The 25,527-nt window shown below is 36.9% G+C and overlaps 1 protein-coding gene across 12 annotated transcripts in view; it reads right to left on the bottom strand.

Moving 5' to 3' along the window:
- Window positions 1-25,527, bottom strand: part of BCAS3 (BCAS3 microtubule associated cell migration factor) — a 703,083-nt gene that overhangs the window by 483,450 nt on the left and 194,106 nt on the right. For all 12 annotated transcript variants that reach the window (XM_024234727.3, XM_024234725.3, XM_024234724.3 and 9 more), the window contains 3 exons: window positions 23,468-23,544; window positions 14,501-14,577; window positions 1,656-1,739 (listed from right to left, as the gene is read on the bottom strand). In XM_024234727.3, coding sequence (XP_024090495.1) covers window positions 1,656-1,739; window positions 14,501-14,577; window positions 23,468-23,544 — 238 coding nt within the window. The remainder of the gene's footprint in view (window positions 1-1,655; window positions 1,740-14,500; window positions 14,578-23,467; window positions 23,545-25,527) is intronic.

Below are 25,527 nucleotides of genomic sequence, written 5' to 3'. Positions count from 1 at the left end.
ACTGAAACCTCCACCTCCTGGGTTCAAGCAATTCTCCTGCCTCAGCCTCCCGAGTAGCTGGGACTACAGGCACCCGCCACCATGCCCAGCTAATATTTGTATTTTTAGTAGAGACAGGGTTTCACTATGTCGGCCAGGCTGATCTTGAACTCCTGACCTCATGATCTGCCTGCCTCAGCCTCCCAAAGTGCTGGGATTATAGGCACGAGCCACAGCGCCCAGCCCTGCACTTATTTTTAAAACATCTTAAGTCCAGCCTCACTCACTCTAGCATGTCCACTCCAGCATGTCCAAAACATGGAATGAAGATCACTTTCTTTTTATATAAGCACATAAACACATAAGAATAGCAAACAGGAGCTGAAAAGTTATCCTCCATTCCATAGCTAAAAATTACTGAAAATGATCATAAGCTGAACTATCGTGATCCATGTGTATGAGACAGACAAGTCTAAAAGGAGTCTAATACTTGAGAAAAAGATCTCATTGTTGTATTTTGTAGATAAGTGAGTAGACTAACACTGAAGATGTTTTCTAAATACTCTCTCTCAGCTCTTCATTGAAATAACCATCATAATTTTTCTATACACAATGGAGAAAAGTGAGCAATCTTTATTAAGATTTCTGCAATTGCTGGGTGCGGTGATGCACACCTGTAACCCCAGCACTTGGGAGGCTGAGGTGGGTGGATTGCTTGAGCTCAGAAGTTCAAGACCAGCCTGGGTAACATGGCAAAACTCTGTCTCTACAAACCAGGCGTGGCAGCATGCGCCTGTAGTCCCAGCTACTTGGAAGGCTGAGGTGGGTGTTCACTCCAGCCTGAGCAACAGAGCAAGACCCTGTCTTAAGAAAAGAAAAAAGATTTCTGAAATCTAAAACTCATAGTGCTATAGGCATAAAGACCTAATGGTTAATTCTCTTTTGGGTGCAAAATACGTAATGCTTGTCTCATCAAACCAAGGAACACATTCTGAAGCACATCATGTAAGCGTCTGTGATCAAATATGAAGTATTTTTGTATTTGTTTTACACAAAACAGTATGACCTTTGATTCCCACTCTGTGGTTTGCTTTAAACTGTTGTTCTTTTCTGAATGGTTGTGCTTTCTATTATATGCTGTCATTTAGATTCACTCTGTCATTCCTATTATTAGAATTGTTTTGTTGTATACTTCACAATTCAAAAGGATAGTGGTTACAAGAATACCTTATAATCAGCATAAAGTTTACCAGACATCATCAAAATTAACCCTCACACACATGAAAAAAAGAGCTCACTTGACAAACATGAAGGGGCAGCCCCTTGATATAAAAGAATCTTTGAATGTGACGAGGGACTGACTCAAGTTTTCATAGGGAATAATATTCTTTTCACGAGAAGACTCTGAAATGTTCAAAGATGCAAAGGGATGTCAGTGTAGGCAGAATGATGCAAATCACAGAGAATCCAGAAGTCACTGTTTAAAACATGGAAAGCTTCTTCCAAATGTGGTATTAATTAGACAACAGTCTTGAAGCTAGTTAACAGACTTAAAATATTTAAAATTGGATGAGTACAAGCACTACAATCATTACAATAGAAAATATAATTCAGGAGAGAAATCTGAACAATTACTACACATAATCACAACTCTCCAAGATTTCGGAGGTACTCACTTTAGCAGCACTAATGACTGTGGCAGTATAAGACTGAATGTTGTCTCCACAGGCTCCACCACGGGACTGATGACATCGAATCAACTGAGAAAAAGAGAGAGAGAGAAGCAGAAAGTCATTTCTATTAATCTGTTTAACTCTACAGGCTATTAGGATAGAGCTTATTTACCGTGAACAGTGATGGTAATGGGTGGGAATGTTTGCATGAGTGTATTTCAGACAAACAGCTAAAAGCTTTGCTGAGACACTTCTACCCCTTTTTATAATCTACTGGTGCCACTCAGGCAGTTTCATGCTCAACTATGGTTTTCATTACAAGAAGAATAGTCTTTAAGAATCCATAAACTCTGAAATGGTAGGATTGGGGTCTGGTGGCCTTTCCACAAATAAATTTTAAAAACGTAATCAAAGGACTTACACATGACTTCCTAACTTAAATATCTGACATGCTAACAAATTAGATGTTTTATCCTGTTAATTCCTCCACAAAGATTATAAAAGAAAACATAAAAAGTAGACAAAAGATTTTGCCGTATTTGCATTTTCAATTGTGTCCGTGGAAAAGCGTTACAAATTACGCATAAATCAACTATGACACCTATATTAGCTGTCCACTTCAGAGAGCTTAAACTTTTACCATTAGGAATGAAAAAGACATACCCTTATTTGTGACTGACGTAAATAAAGCAAACTGCCAATTTTCAAAGTGAATCACTACTTTGATATGCATGATTATTTCACATGCTAAGCAATAAACCAGGATTAAATTCTCCAATGGTCCTCTACTTCCTATATTTAGCAAAAAATGTCATTAGCCAGATTTGTATGTTTAACATTTTTAAAAAACAAAATGACAAGGGTAGAGTATTAGAACTGCACCACATTATGAGTTTTTTAGAACCTCTGGAATTCACAAAGAATCTGTATCTCACAAAACATAAAAATTAAAAATGCTTTACATCGTTTAAAACCAGGTCCTCTGATGAAGATTGATATGTAATCCTTTTATTCTTAATTCAAAATTTTCTTCATTACTGACATTGTTATTTTAAACATCCCTGAAAGCAATAGTAATATATTATAATAGAATGGAACACTCTTAAAAGTATGATATGCAAAGTCAACTTTTTTTTAGGCTATCTCTGTTATGTCACACTGAATGACTGCTTAAGTAGATTTCAAAGAGAGAAGTGAGGAATTTTCCAAATGATAGGTGATCATCAAATGTGTTTTCACATAGAGTAAGATATAAAGAATTTGAAAAGTGATCATTTTAGGAAATAAAAAGAATCTCTCTCTTGCTCATTCATCCACAAATACACATTCAAATAATTATGAAAATTATTCCTTTGCTGCCTCCTGCTGCATGAGCAAGGAAAGAACGGCTATTACTTATTCCCTGCTTCTGGTAATTAAAATACTCAAGGACAAATACGTAAAAAAAAACAAAAAACAAAAAAAACCACTCTTATTCTTTTTTTTTTTTTTTAAGAGACAGAGTCTCACTCCATCACCCAGGCTGGAGTGCAGTGGTATGATTTCAGCTCACTGCAACCTCTGCCTCTTGGGTTCAGGTAATTCTCCTGCCTCAGCCTCCCAAGTAGCTGGGATTACAGGCACATGCCACCACTCCTGGACATTTTTTTGTTTATTTTTAGTAGAGACGAGGTTTCCCCATGTTGGCCAGGCTGGTCTCAAACTCCTCAAGTGATGTACCAGTCTTAGCCTCCCAAAGTGCTAGGATTACAGGAGTGAGCCACCACGCCCAGCCCTATTCTTACCTTTCAAATTCAACTACAACTGAGTCAGCAGTTCTACACAAAAGTAACTAAGTCAGAAATTTTGGTCTAAAATTTAGAATCATCAGAAAATTACATTTGTATCTTGGTTCAACAAAATTAAAGATGAGTCAGAATTTTCTATAGTGCAAAATTCTATCAAATGAACTAATTTCCAGGAAATATTGTTAAGCAAAAGAAAAAAAAAGCAGTTTGCCAAAGAGCATATATACTATGTTATCTTTTGTGAACGAAAGGGATACAGACTTTGGTCAAAAACCATTTCATGCTCACCTCCTCCACTTAGAAGAACCAAAACAGTGCATAGAGAATCACACTTCAAATACACTGTCCAAGGTAAAACACTGGAATTCAACAGAGAACTAACAGGAAACACCAAAAGTAGGTAGGAGAAGGAAGACAGGTAGCCTGCTTGGCTAGGATAGGCTGGGAGCTGGGAGTGGCTTCCCAACACAAGGCAAGGGTAAGTAAGAGAATTCCAGCGGCCCACATCCCCCACCATGGAACCATGCAATCTTAGCCAGGAAAGAGACCCTCAACCCTCCCAAGCCCTGAAACTTAACATAGGGAGCTGCTGGGAGACTCTCCAACAGAACTGCTCCAGGGAGGGAGCTTGTACTGGGTCCTGTACACTTTCTGATACCTAAGTGGCTATAGCAAGACAATATTTTATTTTTCTTTTCTTTTCTTTTTTTTTTTTTTTTTTTAAGAGACAGGGTCTCACTATGTTGCACAGGCTGGAGTGCAGTGGCTATTCATAGGTGCAATCCCACTACTGATCAGCATGGGAATTTTGACCTGCTCTATTTCCAACCTGGGCTGGTTCACCCCTCCTTAGGCAACCTGGTGGTCCCCTACTCCTATGAGGTCACCATATTGATGCTGAACTTAGTGCAGACACCTGATTGGCATAGTGCACTACAGCTCAGAGCTCCTGAACTCAAGCAATCTTCCTACCTCTGCCTCCCAAGTAGCTGGAACTACAGGCACAAGCCACCATGCCCAGCAAGACATCATTTTCAAACTTGGTTTTTGGCAGATGGCATGCTGCTCTGGGGCCTAGCAGCACTGGGACTGAGGTATTAAAAAAAAAACAAAAAACTCAGGGGCCTGGAGTGGTGGCTCACACCTGTAATCCCAGCACTTTGGGAGGCTGAGGTGGGCGGATCACAAGGTCAGGAGTTAGAGACCAGGCTGGCCAACATGGTGAAACCCTGTCTCTATGAAAAATACAAAAATTAGCCAGGCATGGTGGTGCATGCCTGTAATCCTAGCTACTCAGAAGGCTGAGGCAGGAGAACTGCTTGAACCCAAGAAGTGGAGGTTTCAGTGAGCCGAGATAGCGCCACTGCACTCCAGCCTGCGCAACAGAGCGCGACTCCATCTCAGGAAAAAAAAAAAAAACTCAGGCTGTCACTGCTGGGACTAGGGTGTGATCTGGGCACATTCTTGCACTAGGGGCTGAGAATCGAGTAAAGCATTGGCGGTAGCAGCTACCAATGCAGGGAAGCAAGTGCTGCCAGGCCAGAGACTGAGACATGAGCAGGCATGAGTTGCCACTAAGACTTGGTTGTGAGCTGGGCAGAGGCTCCTGCAGCCAGGGATGGGGGTGAGACAGGTATATGCCATTGCCACCAGGATTGGGGGGTGAGCCCCACTGGGAGTGGGGTGTGAAAGAGACACATTTTCCCCACCTACCAGCCTAGCTGTGGCCACTGAGGCCAGACCTACCCTCTCCAGAAGCAGCCTCAGGGCCCCTCACCCAAAAACTGATCCTAGGATTGCCCTGTCCCCACCCACCATGGCTGGTATCTGCTCTCATCATTGGGGAGCCTGAGAACAAGCCCACCCAGCCTAGTTCTGCCTTCAACTCCCAAAGACAGAACATATAACCCAGGGTCCTTGGGACTGCCCAACCCAATCCACTTCTTTGGGTACATAAGCACTCCTCCAGGGGGTCTGAGGTTGGGCCTTATCTCCCTGCCACTGCCTCAACAGCTGGCACCTACCTGCAAGCTCCAACCACAGGCCTGGAGACTACCTCCTGAACCCCCAGACCACTGCAGCCACCACCAACATCAACACATGCCACTAGGAACAAAAAGAATTATCTTGCCACTGCTACTGTCATCACCCATGTTACGCTGACTGCCCAGGGGCCCAAGAACCAGCCCACCCACACTGTTCACCACTGCCACTTCCAGCATCCAAGCAAGCTACCTGGAAGACCAAGAATCAGCCCACTTGTAACCACCAATATAGGTGCCAGTGTACACTACTCTGGGGCACAAGGATAGGCACACTCAGCCCAATGCTGCCACCACTGCATACTGATGAACAGCCAACCTGGCATCCCAGTCTCCAGCAAAACTTCACCACAGCCACCGCTAATAATCACACCCTAATTCATTAAGTAAATAATAAATACCCCTAATGATGTATACAGAAAAAAAAATCAGACTACATTACTGCACACACCCAGAATCAAGACCAAAGTGTCCTATCCAACCAGTACTATAGATATATCTTCATTAATAAAAAAAGTCCTCTACGAAAGTAAATGTAAAAATATGAAGAAGTAACTGTTGCACCAGATGTGCAAATATCAATGTAAAGACACAGGAAACATGAAAAATAAAATATGATGCCTCCAAAGAAACACAATAACTCTCCAGCCAGATTCCAATCAAAAAGAAATTTATGAGAGCCCATTTATAGGACTCAAAATAATAATTTAAAACAATCTTGTGAGATACAAGAGAACTGTGAAAAACAATACCGAAAAATCAGAAAAACAATTCAGAATATAAATGAGAAATTTACTAGAGAGACAGATAATTTTTAAAAGAGTCAAATAGAAATTCTGGCCAGGTACAGTAGTTCATGCCTGTAATCCCAACACTTAGGGAGGTCAAGGCAGGAAGACTGCTTGAGCCCAGAAGTTCAAGACCAGTTTGGGCAACATGGCGGACCCTATCTCTACCAAAAAAAATTAAAATTAAAAAAAATTAGCCTGGTGTGGTGGCACACACCTGTAGACCCAGCTACTCAGGAAGCTTAGGCAAGAGGATCACCTGAGTCCTGGGGGGTCTAGGCTGCAGTGAGCTGTGATTGCACCAGTGAACTTCAGCCTGGATGACAGAGTAAGATCAGTGAGATCCTGTCTCTAAATAAATAAATAAATAAAATAAAACTGACTACATCAGGCAAAAGGGAGAATCTCAGAACTTGAAGACAGATCTTTTGAAACAATCCAGTCAGATAAAAATAAAGAAAAAAGAATTTTAAAAATGAGCGAAGACATTATGACATCTGGGGAAACATAAAGTGTCAAAATATTACAATTATAAGTATTCCTGACATTGAAGAGAGAAAGAAAAAATTTGAAAGCATATTTAATGAAATAATAGAGGAAAACTTCCCAAGTCTAACAGAAGTTTGGACATTCAGATACAACAGGCTTAGCAATCCCCAGGCAGATACAATGGAAAAAGGTCTTCTCTAAGGCACATTATAGTCATTGTCTAAAATCAAAGATAAAGAGTGAATCCTAAAATCAGCAAGAAAAAATCGTGTCTAGTCACATATAAAGGAAACCTCACCACATTAACCGTAGATTTCTTAGCAGAAACCTCACAAGCCAGAAGACAATGGAATTATAGATTGAAAGGGTTGAAAGAAAAAAGTATGTCAGTCAAGAATACTGTATCCAGCAAAATTACCCTTCATAAATGAAGGAGAAATAATGTTTTTTCCAACAAGCAAATTCTGAGAAAATTCATTATCACTATATTGGCCCTACAAGACATGCTCAAAGTAGTCCTAAACCTGGAAGTGAAAGGACAACATTTAGTATCACAAAAACACACCAAACTATGAAACTCACTGGTAAAGCAAAGACACAAAGGAGAAAGAAAGAACTCAAAGAGTACCACTGCAGAAATCCACCAAACCATAACATCAAGCAATAAGAGAAAAAGAATGAAACCAAAAATATATGAAATAACCAGAAAACAATCAACAATATAAGAACAAAGCCTCACATATTAATAATGACTTTGAATGTAAATAAAATAATCCACTTAAAAGATACAGAATAGCTAAATGGATTTTTTTAAATGACCCAACTATATGCTCCTTACAAGAAACTCACCTTACCATAAAGACATATGTAGACTAAAAGTAAAGGGAAAAAAAAAAAAAGAGATATTCCACACAAATGGAAACCGAAAGTGAACAGTAGTTATACTTGTATTAGATAAAACAGACTCTAAAGTTAAAAACAGTTGGGAAAAAAAAAGACAAATAAGGTCATTATATAATGATAAAGCAATCAATTCAGCAAGAGGATATAACAGTTCTAAATATATATGCACTCAACATTGGAGCACACAGATTCATAAAGCAAATATTAGTATATACTATATCTAAAGAGAGATAAACTGAAATACAGTAATAGTGGGGGACTTCAAAATTCCTCTCAGCATTAAACAGACTATCTAGCCAGAAAATCAACAAAGAAACATTGGATTTAAACTGGACTTTATTTATTTATTTATTGAGACAGAGTCTCGCTCTGTCACCTAGGCTGGAGTGCAGTGATCTCAGCTCACCACAAACTCCACCTCCTGGGTTCAAATGGTTCTCTTGCCTTAGCCTCCCAAGTGCCTGGGATTACAGGCACACGCCACCATGCCTGGCTATTTTTGTATTTTTAGTAGAGACGGCATTTTGCCATGTTGGCCAGGCTGGTCTTGAACTCCTGACCTCAAGTAATTGGCCTGCCTTGGCCTCCCAAAGTGCTGGGATTACAGGCATGTGCAACCGTGCCTGGCCTTAAACTGGACTTTAGACCCAATGGACCTAACAGACTCTTATAGAGCATTCTATCCAACAACTGCAGAATACACATTCTTAGCCCATAGAACATTCTCCATGACAGACCATATGTTAGGCCACAAGTCTCAATACACTTTTGAAGACTGAATCATATCAAGTATCTTCTCAGACCACAATGGACTAAAACTAGAAATAAATACCAAAAGGGACTCTGGAAACTTTACACATGGAAATCAAATAACATGCCCCTGAACACTACTGAGTCAATTCTTTAAAATCTTGAAACAAATGATGATCTTGATACACAACATACCAAAACTGTGGAATATAGCAAAAGCTGTGCTGATGAAAGTTTACAACAATAAATGCCTACATCAAAAAAGTACAAAGATTACAAATTAACAATCTAACAATGCACCCAAAGGAGCTAAAAAAGAATAAACCAAACCCATAATTAGCAGAAGAAATGAAATAATAAACAGAGTAGAACTAAGCAAAATAGACTCATGAAACAACACAAAAGATCAATGAATAAAAAATTGGTTCTTCAAAAAGATAAACAAAATTGATAAACACTAGCTAGATTAACCAAGAAAGGAAAGACCCAATAAACAAAATGAGAAATGAAAAAGAGAACATTACAACTGATACCACAGAAATACAATAGATCAGCAAACTATTATAAAAAGCTATACACTGAAAATCTGAAAAACCTAGAGAAAATTGATAAATTCCTGGAAACACAACCTAACGTAACAAGATTGAATCAGGAAAAAACAGAAATCTGAGCAGACCAATAATGAGTAGTGAGAGTGAGTAGGTAATAAAGTCTCCCAAAAAGCAAGCCCAGGACTAGACAGGTTCACGGCTGAATCCTACCAAATGTACAAAAGAGATCACCAATTTTCCTGAAACTATTCCAAAAAAATAAAAGAGGAAGAAACTCTCCCTAACTCATTCTATGAGGCCAACATCATCTGATACCAAAACCAGACAGGGACACCACAAAAAAGAAAACTATAGGCCAAGATCCCTGATGAACACAGACACAAAAATCTTCAAGAAAATGCTAGAAAATCGAAACCAACAGCACATCAAAAATATAATAGACCACAATCAAGGGGGATTTATTCCAGAGACATAGGGATGGTTCAACATATGTAAATCAGTAAGTGATAATCACATCAACAGAATGAAGGACAAAAACCATATGATCATCTCAATAGATACAAGAAAAAGCATTTGATAAAATTCAACATCCCTTCATGATAAAAACTCTTAACAAACTAGGCATAGAAGGAAATTACCTCAAAATAATAAAGACCATATATGACAAAACCACAGCTAACATCAGGCTGATTGGGGAAACGTTAAAAGCCTTTCCTCTAAGATTTACTACAAGACAAGGATGCCCACTTCACCACTCCTATTCGACACAGTACTGAAGTCCTAGCGAAAGCAACCAGGCAATAGAAAGAAAGAAAAGGCGTCCAAATTGGAAAAGCAGAAGTCACATTGCCCCTCTTTGCTGATGACATGATCTTATATCTAGAAAAACCTAATGATTTCACACACACAAAAAAATCTTAGATTTGGTAAATGAATTCAGTAAAGTTGCAGGATATAAAATTAACATACAAAATTCAATAGCATTTCTGTACACCAATAATGATCTAGCAAAGAGGCAATCACATTTACAATAGCTACAAAAATATATACATAAGAAGAAATTTAACCAAGGAGGTGAAAGATCTCTACAAGAAAAACTACAAAACACTGATGAAAGAAATTGTAAACACCAACAAATGAAAAAACATCCCAACCATGAATTGAAAGAATCAATATGATTTAAATGACCATGCTGGCCAGAGAAATCTACAGATTCAGCACAATTCTTATCAAATTATTAATGTTTTTTCCACAGAATTGGAAAAAGCCATCCTAAAGTTCATAGGGAAGCAAAAAAAAAAAAAAAAAAAAAAAATGGGGTAGGGGGGCAAATAGCCAAAGCGGTCTTAAGCAAAAATAACAAATCAGGGAGCATCACAGTGCCTGATTTCAAACTATATTACAAGGCTGCAATAACTAAAACAGCATGGTACTGGTACAAAAATAGACACATAGGCTGGGCATGGTGGCTCATACCTGCAATCCCAGCACTTTGGGAGGCCAAGGTGGATGGATCACTTGAGGTCAGGAGTTCGAGACCAGCCTGGCCAATATGATAAAACTCCATTTCTACTAAAAATACAAAAATTAGCCAGGTATGGTAGCATGTGCCTATAGTCCCAGCTACTCAGGAGTCTGAGGTGAAAGAATCACTTGAACCCAGGAGGCAGAGGTTGCAATGAGCAGAGATTATGCCACTGCACTCCACCCTGGGCAACAGAGCTAGACTCTGTCGCGCAAAAAAAAAAAAAAAAGATACATAGGTCAAGAGAACTGAACAGAGAACTGAATAACATCAGATACTTAGTGTCTTATTCAGTAAATGGAGCTGGGAAAATTGGCTAGCTATATGCAGAAGAATGAAATCAGACCCCTATCTCTCACCATATACAAAAATTAACTCAGATGGATTAAAGACCTAAATGTAAGACCTGAAACTATAGAACTCCTAGAAGAAATCCTAGGGAAAAACTCTTCTAGACATTGTCCTAGGCAAGGAATTTATGACAAAGACCCCAAAAACAAATGCAACAAAAATAGACAAATGACACTTAATTAAACTAAAAAGTTCCTGCACAGCAAAAGAAATAATCGATAGAGTAAACAGATAAACTACACAATGGGAGAAAATATTTGTAAATTATGCGTCCAACTAAGAATCTACAAGAAACTCAAACAACTGAACAAGAAAAAAACAAACTCCGATAAAAACCCCAAAGGACATAAACAGACATTTCTTAAAAGGAATGTAAATGGCCAGCAAACAAATGGAAAAAAAAATGCTCAACATCACTAATATTCAGAGAAATGCAACTTAAAACCACACCAAGATACTATCTTACGCCAGTGAAAACGACTTTTTATTTTTATTTTTATTTTTGAGACAGAGTTTCATTCTTGTTGGCCAGGCTAGAGTGCAATGGCGTGATCTCAGCTCACCGCAACCTCCACCTCCTGGGTTCAAGTGATTCTCCTGCCTCAGCCTCCCGAGTAGCTGGGACTACAGGCACCCACCACCACACCCATCTAATTTTTTGTATTTTTAGTAGAGACGGGGTTTCACTATGTTGGCCAGGCTGGTCTCAAACTCCTGGCCTCACGTGATCCACCCGCCTTGGCCTCCCAAAGTGCTGGGATTATAGGCATAAGCCACCATGCTGGGCCGAAAATGGCTATTCTTAAAAAGTCAAAAATGGCCAGACGCTGGGGCTCATGCCTATAATCCCAGCACTTTGGGAGGCTGAAGCGGGCGGATGACCTGAGATTGGGAGTTCGAAACCAGCCTGACCAACATGGAGAAATCCCATCTCTACTAAAAATACAAAATTAGCCAGGCATGGTGGCGCATGTCTGTACTCCCAGCTACTTGGGAGGCTGAGACAGGAGAATCACTTGAATCCAGGAGGCAGAGGTTGCAGTGAGCCAAGATCATGCCATTGCACTCCAGCCTGGGCAACAAAAGCAAAACTCCGTCTCAAAAAAAAAAAAAAAAAAAAGTCAACAACAACAGATGTTGACATGAATATAGAGAAAAGGGGATGCTTATACACTGTTGGTGGGAATGTAAATGGAAAACAGTATAGAGATTTCTCAAAGAACTAAAAATAGAACTACCATTCGACCCAGCAATCCCACCGCTGGGTATCTATCCAAAGAAAAAGAAATCATTAATTTAAAAAGGACAGGCACTTGTATGTTCATCGCAGTACTAGTCATAATAGCAAAGTTATGGAACCAAACTAGGTGTCTATCAGCAGTTGATTATTTGAATAAAGAAAATATGGTTATACACACCATGGAATATTTTGCAGCCACAGAAAGAATGAAATCATGTCCTTTGCAGCAACATGCTTGGAGCTGGAGGCCATTACCTTAAGTGAACTAACTCAGAAACAGAAAATCAAAAATAGCATGTTCTCGCATATAAATGGGAGTTAAACAATGGGTACACATGATGATGAAAATGGACATAGACAGTGGGGACTCCAAAAAGGGGGAAGGAAGAGGCAGCTGAGGGTTGAAAAATCACTTATCGGGTACAATGTTCAATATCTGGATGATGGATACACTAGAAGCCGAATCCCCACCCTTACACAATATACCTATGTAACCAACATGCACGTGTACCCTGTGAATCTTAAAACAAAACAAAGATATACGGCTTCTTAAGATTTTATAGTCAAAGAGCATTTTCACTGAAAGAGACTGGTACCCCAAAATTTAATTCAATTTTACAATTCTATACTCAGTCCCAAAGCTAAAACAATCAGAAACAAATAAATGCTAGCTCTTATGAAAATACTATGTAAGGACATTTATCTAGAAATATTTCGAGATGAAAGCACAACATTTGATTCACAAACTCCTTGTGAAGGCCACTACGTTGTCTGGTCTCTGTACATGACACCAGATATTAACATGTTTTCCTGAAGAGGGAAAACAACTGGTGCATATTCAGGCCATGCATCTATGAAGGGAGTTCTTTCCCCTCAAAGGCAATATGTAACTATTTATATATTACCTCCACTTCCAAATGGGCAGTTCCCCATATGTGAGAATACATCCACAAGGCCCAAGGGACAATTTATACATCTTTGTCTTGAATGTTTCCAGCACTCAAGGGAAATGCTTTACAGATAGAAACATTAGAAGATACCGTTGTGTCACTACACTTACTTGTATGCCTCTTGTTTTGTTTGAAAAGAATAATTTGAAAGAGCTATTTTTACAAGATATACTGGAAAATCAAGAGAAAAAACAAAATGGACTATAAATACAGAATTCAGTAAGATGTAACATATCTAGTAGTTAGACAGACTTATGGATAAGATCTCAAAGAATTTATCCAGAAAAATAATTTTCTTCAGTAGTTTCTTGATTTTTGTACATTCCAGAGGCTAGAAATTTAGTAGATTTGGCTTTACCAAATAACTACTTTACTTACCACATCCTAATTTTGTCAAGAACTATTTCATATTAATTCATATTAATCTCAAGATACAATAACTATGCAACCAGCAAAAACGAAACCAAAAATAGTAATCTTCTTTTAGAAGATTTCATTCTATATTCACATGCAGGGTACTAAATGGAATTAAAAGAATTTTATCTTTCTTTTTGAAGATTCAAATTTGCCTTTTTCCTTAAATTAGACATAAGTAAAATTCTTAGTGCATACAGTATCTTCACTTATTATGATGACCTTAATAAATAAATTGATAAATAACTGAAAAAGTCAACAAAATGTGAACATGTGTGATTTAACTATTAAAACAAATGGCTGAACCCTTGTTTAGATATAGTTGTTAGCATATAGTTAATGTAAATTAAATTATTCTTTTTTTTTTTTCCTTTTTTGAGACAGGGTCTCACTCTGTTGCCCAGATGGAGTGCAGTGGTGCGATCTCAGCTCACCACAACCTCCGCTTCCTAGGCTCAAGCGATTCTCCTGTCTCAGTCTCCTGAGTAGCTGGGATTACAGGCGCATGCCACCATGCCCAGCTCATTTTTGTATTTTTAGTAGAGACGGGGTTTCACCATGTTGGCCAGGCTGGTCTCAAACTCCGGACCTCAAATGATCCACCTGCCTCAGCCTCCCAAAGTGCTGGGATTACAGGCGTGAGCCACCACGCCCAGCCTTGTCAATTAAATTATTCTATGCCCAGGTTTCTAATCTACCAATGAAGACAGAAGTTACTCCTGCCTCCTGATTTCTAAAAAGTCAAAAACTACTTTCCTTAATACCACTACTGTGGTCATCTCAATGCTGCACATTAATAGAATGAAGTTCTCTATATAAAACCAAGCTAAAACAATTAAGGTTCTACAGAGTCTGGACTTAATGACAACTGCCAAACATTTATAAATCCTTAAACAAGTTCAATTATTAGTTGCACAATTAAAACCAAACCAAAGCAAATGAACTAGTAAGTAAAACATTTATTATTGGCAATCAACTATGGAGCATAGGTATTTATTATGGAAAATCCTTCAACACTTGCTCCATTACAAATAATCCAAACACAGGCCATGTCTTACCTTGTTTTCTGCATAAGCAAGCCAGCGGCTCCCAAGAGCAATAGGATTCATGTTTGGCCCTGGACATGGATAGCAGCCTGAAAAATTTCAAATGGCACTATTGAGAAATCTCTTAATAACTTTTCTGCTGGTGCATCATATGTCGATGCCAGAAAAACAGAAAAATCAAATGCTTATATTTTTTCAAGCCTCACATAAAATTCCTGTAACACTAGTCATTATTTTGTTAGCTAAGTAAGGTGCATTTTTCCCCCTCTATTTAGTTTCCTTTTGGCTTCACTCTGTCCCAATAAGAAACAAATCTGGAAAGAACTGGTCATCACTTTCAGCAAACAGTGGGCATTTTATATAGTTATTCCTAAACAAGAGAATGAAGTTAAAGAGGGGCCATTTTAAGTCTAACATTCACAAATCAAGGAAGAATTTTGGGAGAGGAGAGAGAAATGATATGATGGGTTCAGGAATTTAAAGGCAAAAGATAAATGAGACTATCAGACATGATACTACAATGAGGAGAGAAAAAGAACAAGTATTTGACCTCACTAAGGCCAGTGAAGACAAGTAACTCTGAAAGCCTGCCTCCACAGAAAGATGTTGGGGAACTGCATAATCCTTTGTATTTACATTTCACTCAATATCATTCTTCTTGCTTGCAGTTCTAGCCAATAACAACAGTTAATTGTTCTATGACATATATTTACTGTTTATTTTCTATCTTCCTCCAACTTGATTAGAGGGATGTGTAAATTGAAGAATCGGTTTTCTTCGCCGCTGACTCTCCCCTGCCGCCACTCCCTAGTCATTCTGACTATGTTCCTATTGCTATGCTCAAAAGCAGTAAAGAAGCACACCTTACTGTCGCTTCCAGTACACAGCCATTTTTAGCCTAGCTCCCTAAACTGTCATCTATTTTGAATTTTCATCTTGAAAAGAAAACAATAAACTTATAGAGAAGAGACAGACCCTAAAAGAAAGTCCACATAAATAAAATAAAAGCTTTCTCATTTTATTGCTCCCTTTTTAAAAAACTGTTCATTCATGCTACTGTTTGAAGGAGTATGTTTGCAATACTTAGGGTTTCTGGAAAACTGACTTCAGGTTAACTGTAATATTACTATTATCTATTAAATGCATATTATGGAAACATATATAGGACAAAAACACACTGTAAAAAGACAACATACAGTAATATAAATAGTGTAGTATTTACACAATAGATTAGACTCATTGAATAAATTAATCTTATTCATTAAAAATATAATTTTATATGAGTATGTATACATGTATTCCGTTGACAATTTCAGAGCTGGAGAAATGTGGATAAATATGATCTATAAGAAAGTTTTTCCCCTTTTAAAATTCATCATGAAAAACAGAACCAAGTACTTGTGAACAGTGGTGTTACATTAGACATAGCGAATCTCCTGAATTAGCTTTAAAACTAAATAATCTAACTCTCAATCAATTCTGATAACCACTTTAACCTCACAAATACAAAAGGATCCTAAGGAAAAATAGTTTACAATTCTTCATCTCATTTTTTGAGTCCGTATTTTTAGAGTTCAGTGGACCTCAAGAATTACAGTATATTGTAATGAAAACAACTGTTTTCCTGCTTGCCAAAAGAATGGTTTATAGCTGCAATCAGCAGAACATAAGCCACTCAGCACCATCCCAACCTTATAAGCATGACTCCTTTAAAGATTAATCTTCGCCTCTACGTAAACTCTGAAAACAAGTGAAGGGGTTGCGGGGACATGAATCTCTACAATACTAGGCCTAATTCTAACATGTTTACAATGTTATTGGACAAAGAGAACTGGATGTTAAAAGAATTCATTTCCCAATTTAAATGAAGGTAAAAAATTTTTAGAAGCACACTATATTTTTCCTTTACTAGAAAAGTAATTAAGAAGGTACACAAGCATGATGCAATTTTAGATGGCATCCTCCCAGAAAGTGGTCCTAATGGAGAGGTGACCTGAATTCATTTCAAAAAACAAAAAACTGAACTACTCTCTGTGATACTTTGCCTTATTTTTCCTGGCAAGGACAAATAAAAAGTCTGAGCCCTTTTTTTAAAGAAAACAGGTATTTACATTTATAAGTCCACTGATTTTCAACAAGAATACCAAGACAAGTCAATGGTGAAAGAAGTCTTTTCAACAAATGGTGCTGGGACTACTGGATATCCAAATGCAAAAGCATTTGGACTGGAATGAAGGTGGACCCCTATCTCACACCACATACAAAAATGGATCAAAGGCTTAAATATAAAAGTTAAACAATTAAATTCTTAGAACAAAATACTGTAAATTTTCATGACCTTGGATTGGGCAATGGTTTCTTATATAGGACAAAAGAAAAATACATAAATTGGACTTCATCAAAACAAATGCAAATTTAACATGCTTTAAAGGACACCATAAAGAAAGTGTAAAGACCAGGCCAGGCACGATGGCTCACGCCTGTAATCCCAGCACTTTGGGAGGCCAAGGCAGGCGGATCACAAGGTCAGGAGATCGAGACCATCCTGACTAACACGGTGAAATCCCGTCTCTACTAAAAATACAAAAAATTAGCAGGGTGTGGTGGCGGGCGCCTGTAGTCCCAGCTACTCGGGAAGCTGAGGCAGGAGAATGGCATGAATCCAGGAGGCGGAGCTTGCAGTGAGCTGAGATCACACCACTGCACTCCAGCCTGGGTGACAGAGCAAGATTCCGTCTCAAAAACAAACAAACAAAACAAAACAAAACAAAAAGAAGAAAGTGAAAAGACAATCTAAAGAATGAGAGAAAATTTTTTGCAAAAAATATATCTGATAAGTGACATATCTAGAATATAAAATAACTATTACCACTCAGTATTGAAAAGACAATTTAAAAATGGACAGAGATATACAAATGGCAAATAAGCACATTAAAAATGGTCAGTGTCATTAGCCATCAGGGAAATTCAAATTTCAAAATTACAAAAACTTGTAGCTAAATGTTTATACCCAAGAGAACATATGTCCACTGAAAAACTTGTGCACTAGTGTTCATACAAGCGTTATCTACAACAGCCCAAAAGTAGAAACAAACTAAATACCTGTCAACTAATGATCAGATAAAATGTGGCATATGGCTAGGCGCGGTGGCTCATGCCTGTAATCCCAGCACTTTCGGAGGCCAAGGCGGATGGATCACAAGGTCAAGAGATCAAGACCATCCTGGCCAACATGGTGAAACCCTGTCTCTACTAAAAATGTAAAAATTAGCTGGGTGTGGTGGCATGCGCCTGTAATCCCAGCTACTTGAGAGGCTGAGGCAGGAGAATCACTTGAAGCCGGGAGGCGGAGGTTGCAGTGAGCCAAGATTGCGCCACAGCACTCCAGCCTGGCGACAGAGCAAGACTCCATCTCAAAAAAAACAAACAACAACAACAACAAAATGTGAACATCCTCCCCAGAAAAACACATAAGCATATAAAATATTAAATACCATTTCACAGATTTGTTTAACCATCATACAGCTGATTAAGGACTCTTATAAGGTTTTATGAGTTTTTAGTTTAAAACTCCTGTTTTATTTTTGGTTTACTTTTCATGTATATGAAGCACACCATGAATTTCAGAGTACTGCCATTCTAAGACTCAATGGGTAAGAATTGCGTGCAGAGAATGAAAAAGTCACAAGTTAGTTCATTGCATATATATTCACTGAGTGTCCACTATGTATCCAGCACCAGCACATGCCCTAAAAACATCATAGTGACCTTTTCCATCTTATGGAGAACTCAGAAAAACAAAGATAGGTTTAACTTTTAATGTAAGCTGAACTTAGAACTCACACTAACCTATTGATGAATTCTCATAAATATTACAAACTTGTTTCTTCACATAAAAGCAGAGCTCCTCTTTCAAAACTTAAAGATAATTTTGCATTTTAAAGTAAAATTTGCATTTCCATTTGTTCTATTTGTTATTAATCATTAACATAAATGAAGAACACATTAAAACCAAGAAATAACACTAAGATTATAAGAAATAAGTTTTCTCCTCCAAGTAAAAACAGAGGCCAATGGAACAAGATTGCTTACCGTACACTCCTTTGATCTCTCTGGAGACTTCATATCTACCTTTCAATTTAAGAACACTGAAAATGACTGCTAATGACATCTATCGGTCTTTGTCTTTTGTTTTCCTAATCATACATGGGTTTTGGATTTCCACATCAGACAGCTGCTCAAGGCGACTTTTTCTTTATATCCAAATACAAAGGTGTCTCCTTTCTCATCATATTGGATGCGTTCCATTAACAGTCCTCTATCAGCTCTCTTTACCTGTTCCTTCCACCCTTTGGCACAAATTCCCATGATGCTTGCTCTGATGGACACAGCTGTCTCTACTTATTTTACAGTCCCTTCATTGTATTCACATATAACCAATGCACTAAAAAGGTATTATACAAAACCTTTTCAAACTATTTTAGAAGATAATTGCTTGCATGATCAAAACAACATCCTCATTAAGTGGAGATCTTGTCATTCGACATGGGCTATGGTCCTACCTTAAGAACTAGGTACCAATAAATGGAGAAAAACTATGTGCTACAGGCAAATGAACTACCACAAATGCTATCTCAGTATACCCTGTCCCACCCACTCCCTACATCCCAGTATCCTGTCCTCCAGTCTCTATATCCTATACCTTTCAGTCTAACAGGCAAAACCAGCTTATAGCATGGGATTCACCTGACAAAAGTTTCAGTCTGTATAAAGGAACAGGGAGAAGAGGAGAAACTGGAGGAAAATAAGATTCTTTCTACTTTTGAAGTGGCACCCTTTGTTCTTTAATTTTAAAAATCTGGTCATGGTAAATTTTGTTCTAAATATTGATATAAATCACTTTAGAGGAAGCTGTAATTTCAAAGAAAATCAGCCAAATTCCTTCATTCAAATATTTACAGAATATCATCAATCTTACCAACCTAAAATCATATGTCATATGCATAAATTTGACCTGTAGGGTTTTCAAGAAAAATAATTTGTAACTAAGAATGACATACCTCCTAACAGAAATATGAAATAAAATACATTACTACTATTGGTAAGGGTATTTGTAAATGAACAGGTAAGGGGGACCTGCAGTGAAATGCTACATCAAATTGTATCCAGAGTATGAAGAAAGAAATCACAAACATGTTACTGTTGCTTTCTGAACTTTTTCATATTAAGTGCATACTGAAATAAAATATACATGCAGCATTACCCAAATCAACAAAGTGAACACATATTGAACACATAAATAACAACCAGACAAAAAAAGGACATTATAGATTCCCTAAAGCACCCTCTTAATACTCCCTTTCAGTCACTATTCTTCCCAAGATATGCACTATCCTACCTTCTGATAACTGTATTAAAATTACGAACATCTTTCCTCAAAGACATTACTGGCCGGGCACGGAGGCTCATGCCTGTAATTCCAGAACTTTGGAAGGCCAAGGCGGGCAGATCACCTGAGCTCAGGAGTTCGAGACCAGCCTGGACAACATGGTAAAACCCCATCTCTACTAAAAATACAAAAATTAGCCGGGCGTGGTGGTGCATGCCTGTAGTCCCAGCTACTTGGGAAGCTGAGGCAGGAGAATTGCTTGAGCCCAGGAGGTGGAGGCTGCAGTGAGCCAAGAACATGCCACTGCACTCTAGCCTGGGCAAAAGAGTGAGACTCCATCTCAAAAAAAAAAAAAAAAAAAGACATTACTGGGCTTATATACGTAGTTAATTACACTTATTTCCAACATTTATTCCCAGAAATGACAGAATGTACTTTTATTTACTACTCTTTTTTCAACATTTTAACCATTTAAGTAACATACATTTCAGATTTTATGAAATCCACACTAAATAGATTTTAAGGAATGCCCAACCCATGACAGCCAGTATGCAAACATTACTCTGAGAGAATAAGTGACAATCTTTGTGGGTCAGGAATTACCAAAAATTCATCACTGTGGACCTCCAGCCACTTGACCAGGACTTCACTAGAAGCTGCATTTCACTTTTAAAGTACCTTTCTACAGTACCACAAACACTGTTGATCCCTCTAGATCTCTTCTTCCTGTAGTGAAGAATTCACAGAATACAAGAGAGACTAATGCCTTAACACAACTTGTTTCATCTATTCAGTCGTCCAGCAATTCAGGTGGAAGTATTCAGGAATACATGGCAAAGATGTCCCAAAAAGACATTAAGGAAAAAGGAAAGTATGAAAGGCATTAAGAAAGAGTGCTAACAACTCAGTCTCCTGTTCACTTTTATCAAATTTGACTTATGTTTTGTGCTTACTAAAAGTTTGCAGAACAGAAGATCCCATTTTCAAAGGGGAAATCCTTTAGAGATAGACAGGAGAGATACTGCAGATACGAGAGAGATACTCAAGAGCTGATGCCTATGAAGACATAATTTTCTAACAAACTCATCCTTTCCAAAATTTCTGGATTTACCCCAATGTGACTTGTAAGAGAGAAATTTCATTCATCTATGCATATATATATATAATTTCTTAAAATATTCACCACTTACTTTTAATTTCCAACTCAGACTTATAAAGATCTGTACTGATCCTATATAAATAATTTTCTTCATCTGATAACTGTTGACAGAGAAGCACTACATTTTCAGACATACTATTATCACAAACATTTTCATTAACTAAACATTCTGAAAAAGAACTGCTTGTGCTTTGAAACCGAACATAATTTTGATAAATGTATTCACCTTTAGTGAACTGGGTTTTATTATTAAAAGAACAAAAAAATCATTAATATTTTTATGTTGGCAAGGACATAATAGACACATTATGCCTTCCATGGTAAAACTTTATTTCCTCAATCCAAAACAAACTGAGTAACTCTTCTCTCAATGAGATTACTGTCTAGTGGCAAACAGATAGAAAATGTATACAAGATAGAATGTAAGTGCCTTAAGAGAGGCAGAGATGACATACTACAAAAGCATTCCCAAAGGGTGTTGGTTAACAAATGAGGTCTGTTATCAAATAAATATAGGAAATAAAGAAATGTATTAAATAAATTTAAACAGACAAAATACTAATCACCATTGCTAGTCTCAACAGAAGGTAGCATTTCCTAAGCATATTTGACCAGGGCATCCTGATTTGCAAAGTATGTTGAAAATCTAGTGTTCTACAAACAGACAGTGGGAAATGTTATCTTTAGGGGATTTAGAAGGAGAAGTTGCTGTAAGCTAAAGGGGTCAAGAAAGACTTCATACAAGAATTACTATCTACACTGGGACAAGAAAGATATATGGGATTAAAACATCATAAAGAGAAGGGGTATTAGTGAAAAGGCCATTCTGGTCACGAAGACAAAGGAAAAATGTACCTCCAACAAAATGAGAATAATGAGTGGTTCAAATTAAATGGGACATAAGAAGCATGAAAATTAAGTTGTAGAAAAGATTTATCAAGGACACTAAACTTTCATAAAGTAGGTTTTGGTGTACCAAAAACCTTGGGAGTTTCATTGGTAGTAAACGGACAAGATAACCATATATCTGTGTTCGCTCAGGACTTCAGAAGTTTACATATGTTGATCAGAGTTAAGTCCAGTATGGCAACTGTGCAAATCAAAAGACTGCAGTTTGGATGATAATTATATAATCACTTGGTAATTTTTCGAAGTTCTTATTTTTCAGATGTAGATAATAAATATGTACAAATTAAATTCTATAATGTCTGCAATATGCTTCAAAATAATTGGGGAAGGAGTATAAATGAAAAAGACTGCCCATTATTTGATAGTTGTTGAAACTAGACAATAAATGCATGGGTGTTTATCATACTACTAATCTAATTATATACATGTGTATATTCCCCAAAATAAAAAGTTATTGTTTATGGCCTTTACAGGAAAAGAAATGTCATATCTGTGGCACTAGAAATTTAATTAAGATAGAGTATTTTTGCCATAGCACTATATTATTACATGTTTAAATAGGCCAAATTATTGAAAATTGAAGACATTTATATATTTAAGACACATTTAACCATTTTAAGATGACTAAAAATACATTTTTTCTGCAGGAACTTTCAATTTCAAATAGCAATAAAAACTAAGAAGAATACACACTCTATTCTCTCTTCTGAGTAAAAGGTTTTTTCACTCTTTTCTCTGTCATATATGGTTTAAATTGAGAAATTATAGTAAAATTGGTAATATGAAACTGCTAAATTGCTTTCTTTGAAAATGTGCCAGCTTCTATACTGATTCTGCCAATATATTTTCCAAGGCTTTACGTGTTTACATTTTTTTCATCATACAGAAAATCTGTAAGTTGACCCAAATGAGGACTTACCACAAATTCTCCTATTAGAAAATCTCAAGGTGCCAAATACTCCCACAGAAAAGCTGCAAATATTATCAATTTACAAAAACAAAACTTTTAAAGGAAATTGTGCTTACAGCCTTATAAGTACATTTTTATTTAACAGTATTGAAGATTTTTAAACACTGTTTTAAAATATAAGTCCTTATTTGAAAAATATATTTTTTTCACCTTTTGGTTAAATGACAGATACTAATGTTAGTAGAAACAAATTTTGCTCATATGTAAAGGTATACTGTATAAAAGTATGGCATGTTAAGCAATTTAACAACTGCTTTGAAAGTATTAATCAGCTACATGAAACTAAATCACTAACTCAAGGAGAGTATGTAAGGAGAAAGTGAGGTAACCTACAACAAAGGTTGCTTAGTAATATAAAGAAAATGTGTTGGAAAGTTGAAAATATGTATCATACAAGTATATTACTCAACGAGAATATCCACAGAATCACAAGAAAATCATCAAAACTGAAAACATTAAATACTGTTGAGAAAATTACAATTAGTTTGCTGATTGTGTCAAGTAAGTAGTATAAACACAAAGGCATAAGAAGGGAAAAAAATTGTTACATACTTGTGACAAAGAATTTCTTCGTGAAAGTACAGCTATCAAAGGCAGCAATTTTCTCCTGCAAGACTACAACAAGGATCCTAAAATTAGAGGGAAAAAAAAAACAGAAAGAAAAAAAGTGAATGTGAAATTCTGTAAGTGGAATCAGAAATGCATTATATCGTCTAGATGAAAACAAGTGCCTACTAATGCAATTTTAAAATTAAACATTTCCTATAATATTTAGGCTAGAAACTTCTGCCTCTTAAAATGTGTAAAAATATAAACCACAAAATGCTATACATAAATAAGATAGAGATGACTAGAAGAAACGTGATGGAAGAAAAAACTACCACCTCAAAAAATGTTTGTCTTTTAATAGTTTTGTTTCAGCCAGGCATGGTAGCTCATGCCTACAATCCCAACATTCCTGGAGGCCAAGGCAGAAGGATCACTTGAGCCCAGGAGGTTGAGACCAGCCTGGGCAATGTAGGAAGACCCTGTCTCTATAAGAAATAATACAAATAAATTATCCAGGTGTGGTGGTGTGAGCCTGTAGTCCTAGCTACTCAGGAGGCTGAGGCAGGAGGATCTCTTGAGCCCAGGAGGTCGAAGCTGCAGGGTGCTACAATCGCACCATTGCACTCCAGCCTGGGCAACAGCAAGATCTTCTCTCTAAAAATATAAATACATAAAATAAAGTTTTGTTTTCATTTATTTTTGAATCGAATAAGTCTACAGTAAGGATGGATAAGATCAAGCCCAGCACAGTGCTGCATACCTGTAATCCCAGCTACTCAAGAGGCTGAGGCAGGAGAATCACTTGAGCCCAGGAGATTGAGACCAGCCTAGGCAACATAGTGAGATCCTGTCTCAAAAGGAAATGAAAAAAAAAGAATGGAGAAGATAATAGATTGTTGGCTATCTACTAAAGTGTTTTTCCAGTGATGTTTTAGTCATGGTATTAAAGATAAAATGGATTTATGTAACCCATCACTTTAAGTTTAAATGGCGGATGAATTTCCCAACTGCTACTCATAAATATAAGTCATTTCTGATTGACTCAATATAGTAAAATTCACTAAGAATCTGTAAAAGCAATATTTTTCTCAATGCCCAAGATTTATAAATAATTAGAAAATAATTTAGCTATAAACACTTTTTTAAAGCAAAATTCCTAAAATACATCCAAAGCCACTACTTTATATTGTGCTATCCTTGCAGGATATTAATATAAATAGCCAAGCTTAATATTTACTTCAAAAAATCAAATAAAGATTATAATTGTTACTAAATATTTAACAAACCAATAGCTTATTTTTCAAAATTGGAGGCTGGTAAATCTGAGCAACAGATGCTAATATGAGTAGAAAAAAAGGAAAATGTATTATTTCATATGCATGCTTTATTAATTTTGTTCATCTTTAAAAAGAACAATTTCAGTTACTGATGCAGAATAATTCTAATGAGTGACTACTGTTAGATCCTTGCGATTTTTTTGTCTAGCTGGGCCCGTTAAAAACTTTTCTATATATATTTTACTGGGTTGCTTTTACTAATAAGTGATAATTTGCTATACATGTGTATGTGTACTCTGAATATACAAAAAGGTAGAGATAATATCCTTATAAAGGAGATAATATGAAATTTTAGAATTACTCAATTGTAAATTCCATTTCTGTTCTGTTACTATACTAAAGCCTCAAACCACCTCACCTATATATTATATCAACTTAATACCCTTTTAATGCCAATAGAAGAAAAGGCATTTCCATATTTAATAACCAACGTCTGTACTATTCCTCTACACACAGTGTTTGACAGAAAATATCAAATAATGAAACACACACACACAAAAAAAATATGCACCATTATTAAGAGTCAATGGAACCAAAGAGAAAGTACTTATGGGGTGTGTGTGTGTATGTGTGTATATACATACAGATATATACACACAGATATATATGGGGTGTGTGTATATATACATACAGATATACACATACAGATATATATGGGGTGTGTGTGTGTATGTGTGTATATACATACAGATATATATGGTGTGTCTGTATGTGTGTATATACATA

This window comes from Pongo abelii, chromosome 19 (assembly GCF_028885655.2).
Source record: "Pongo abelii isolate AG06213 chromosome 19, NHGRI_mPonAbe1-v2.0_pri, whole genome shotgun sequence".
In the NCBI taxonomy this organism is placed as follows: Eukaryota; Metazoa; Chordata; class Mammalia; order Primates; family Hominidae; genus Pongo; species Pongo abelii.
Note: the sequence above shows the minus strand (reverse complement) of the source record. Positions and strands in the feature narration are given on the sequence as shown.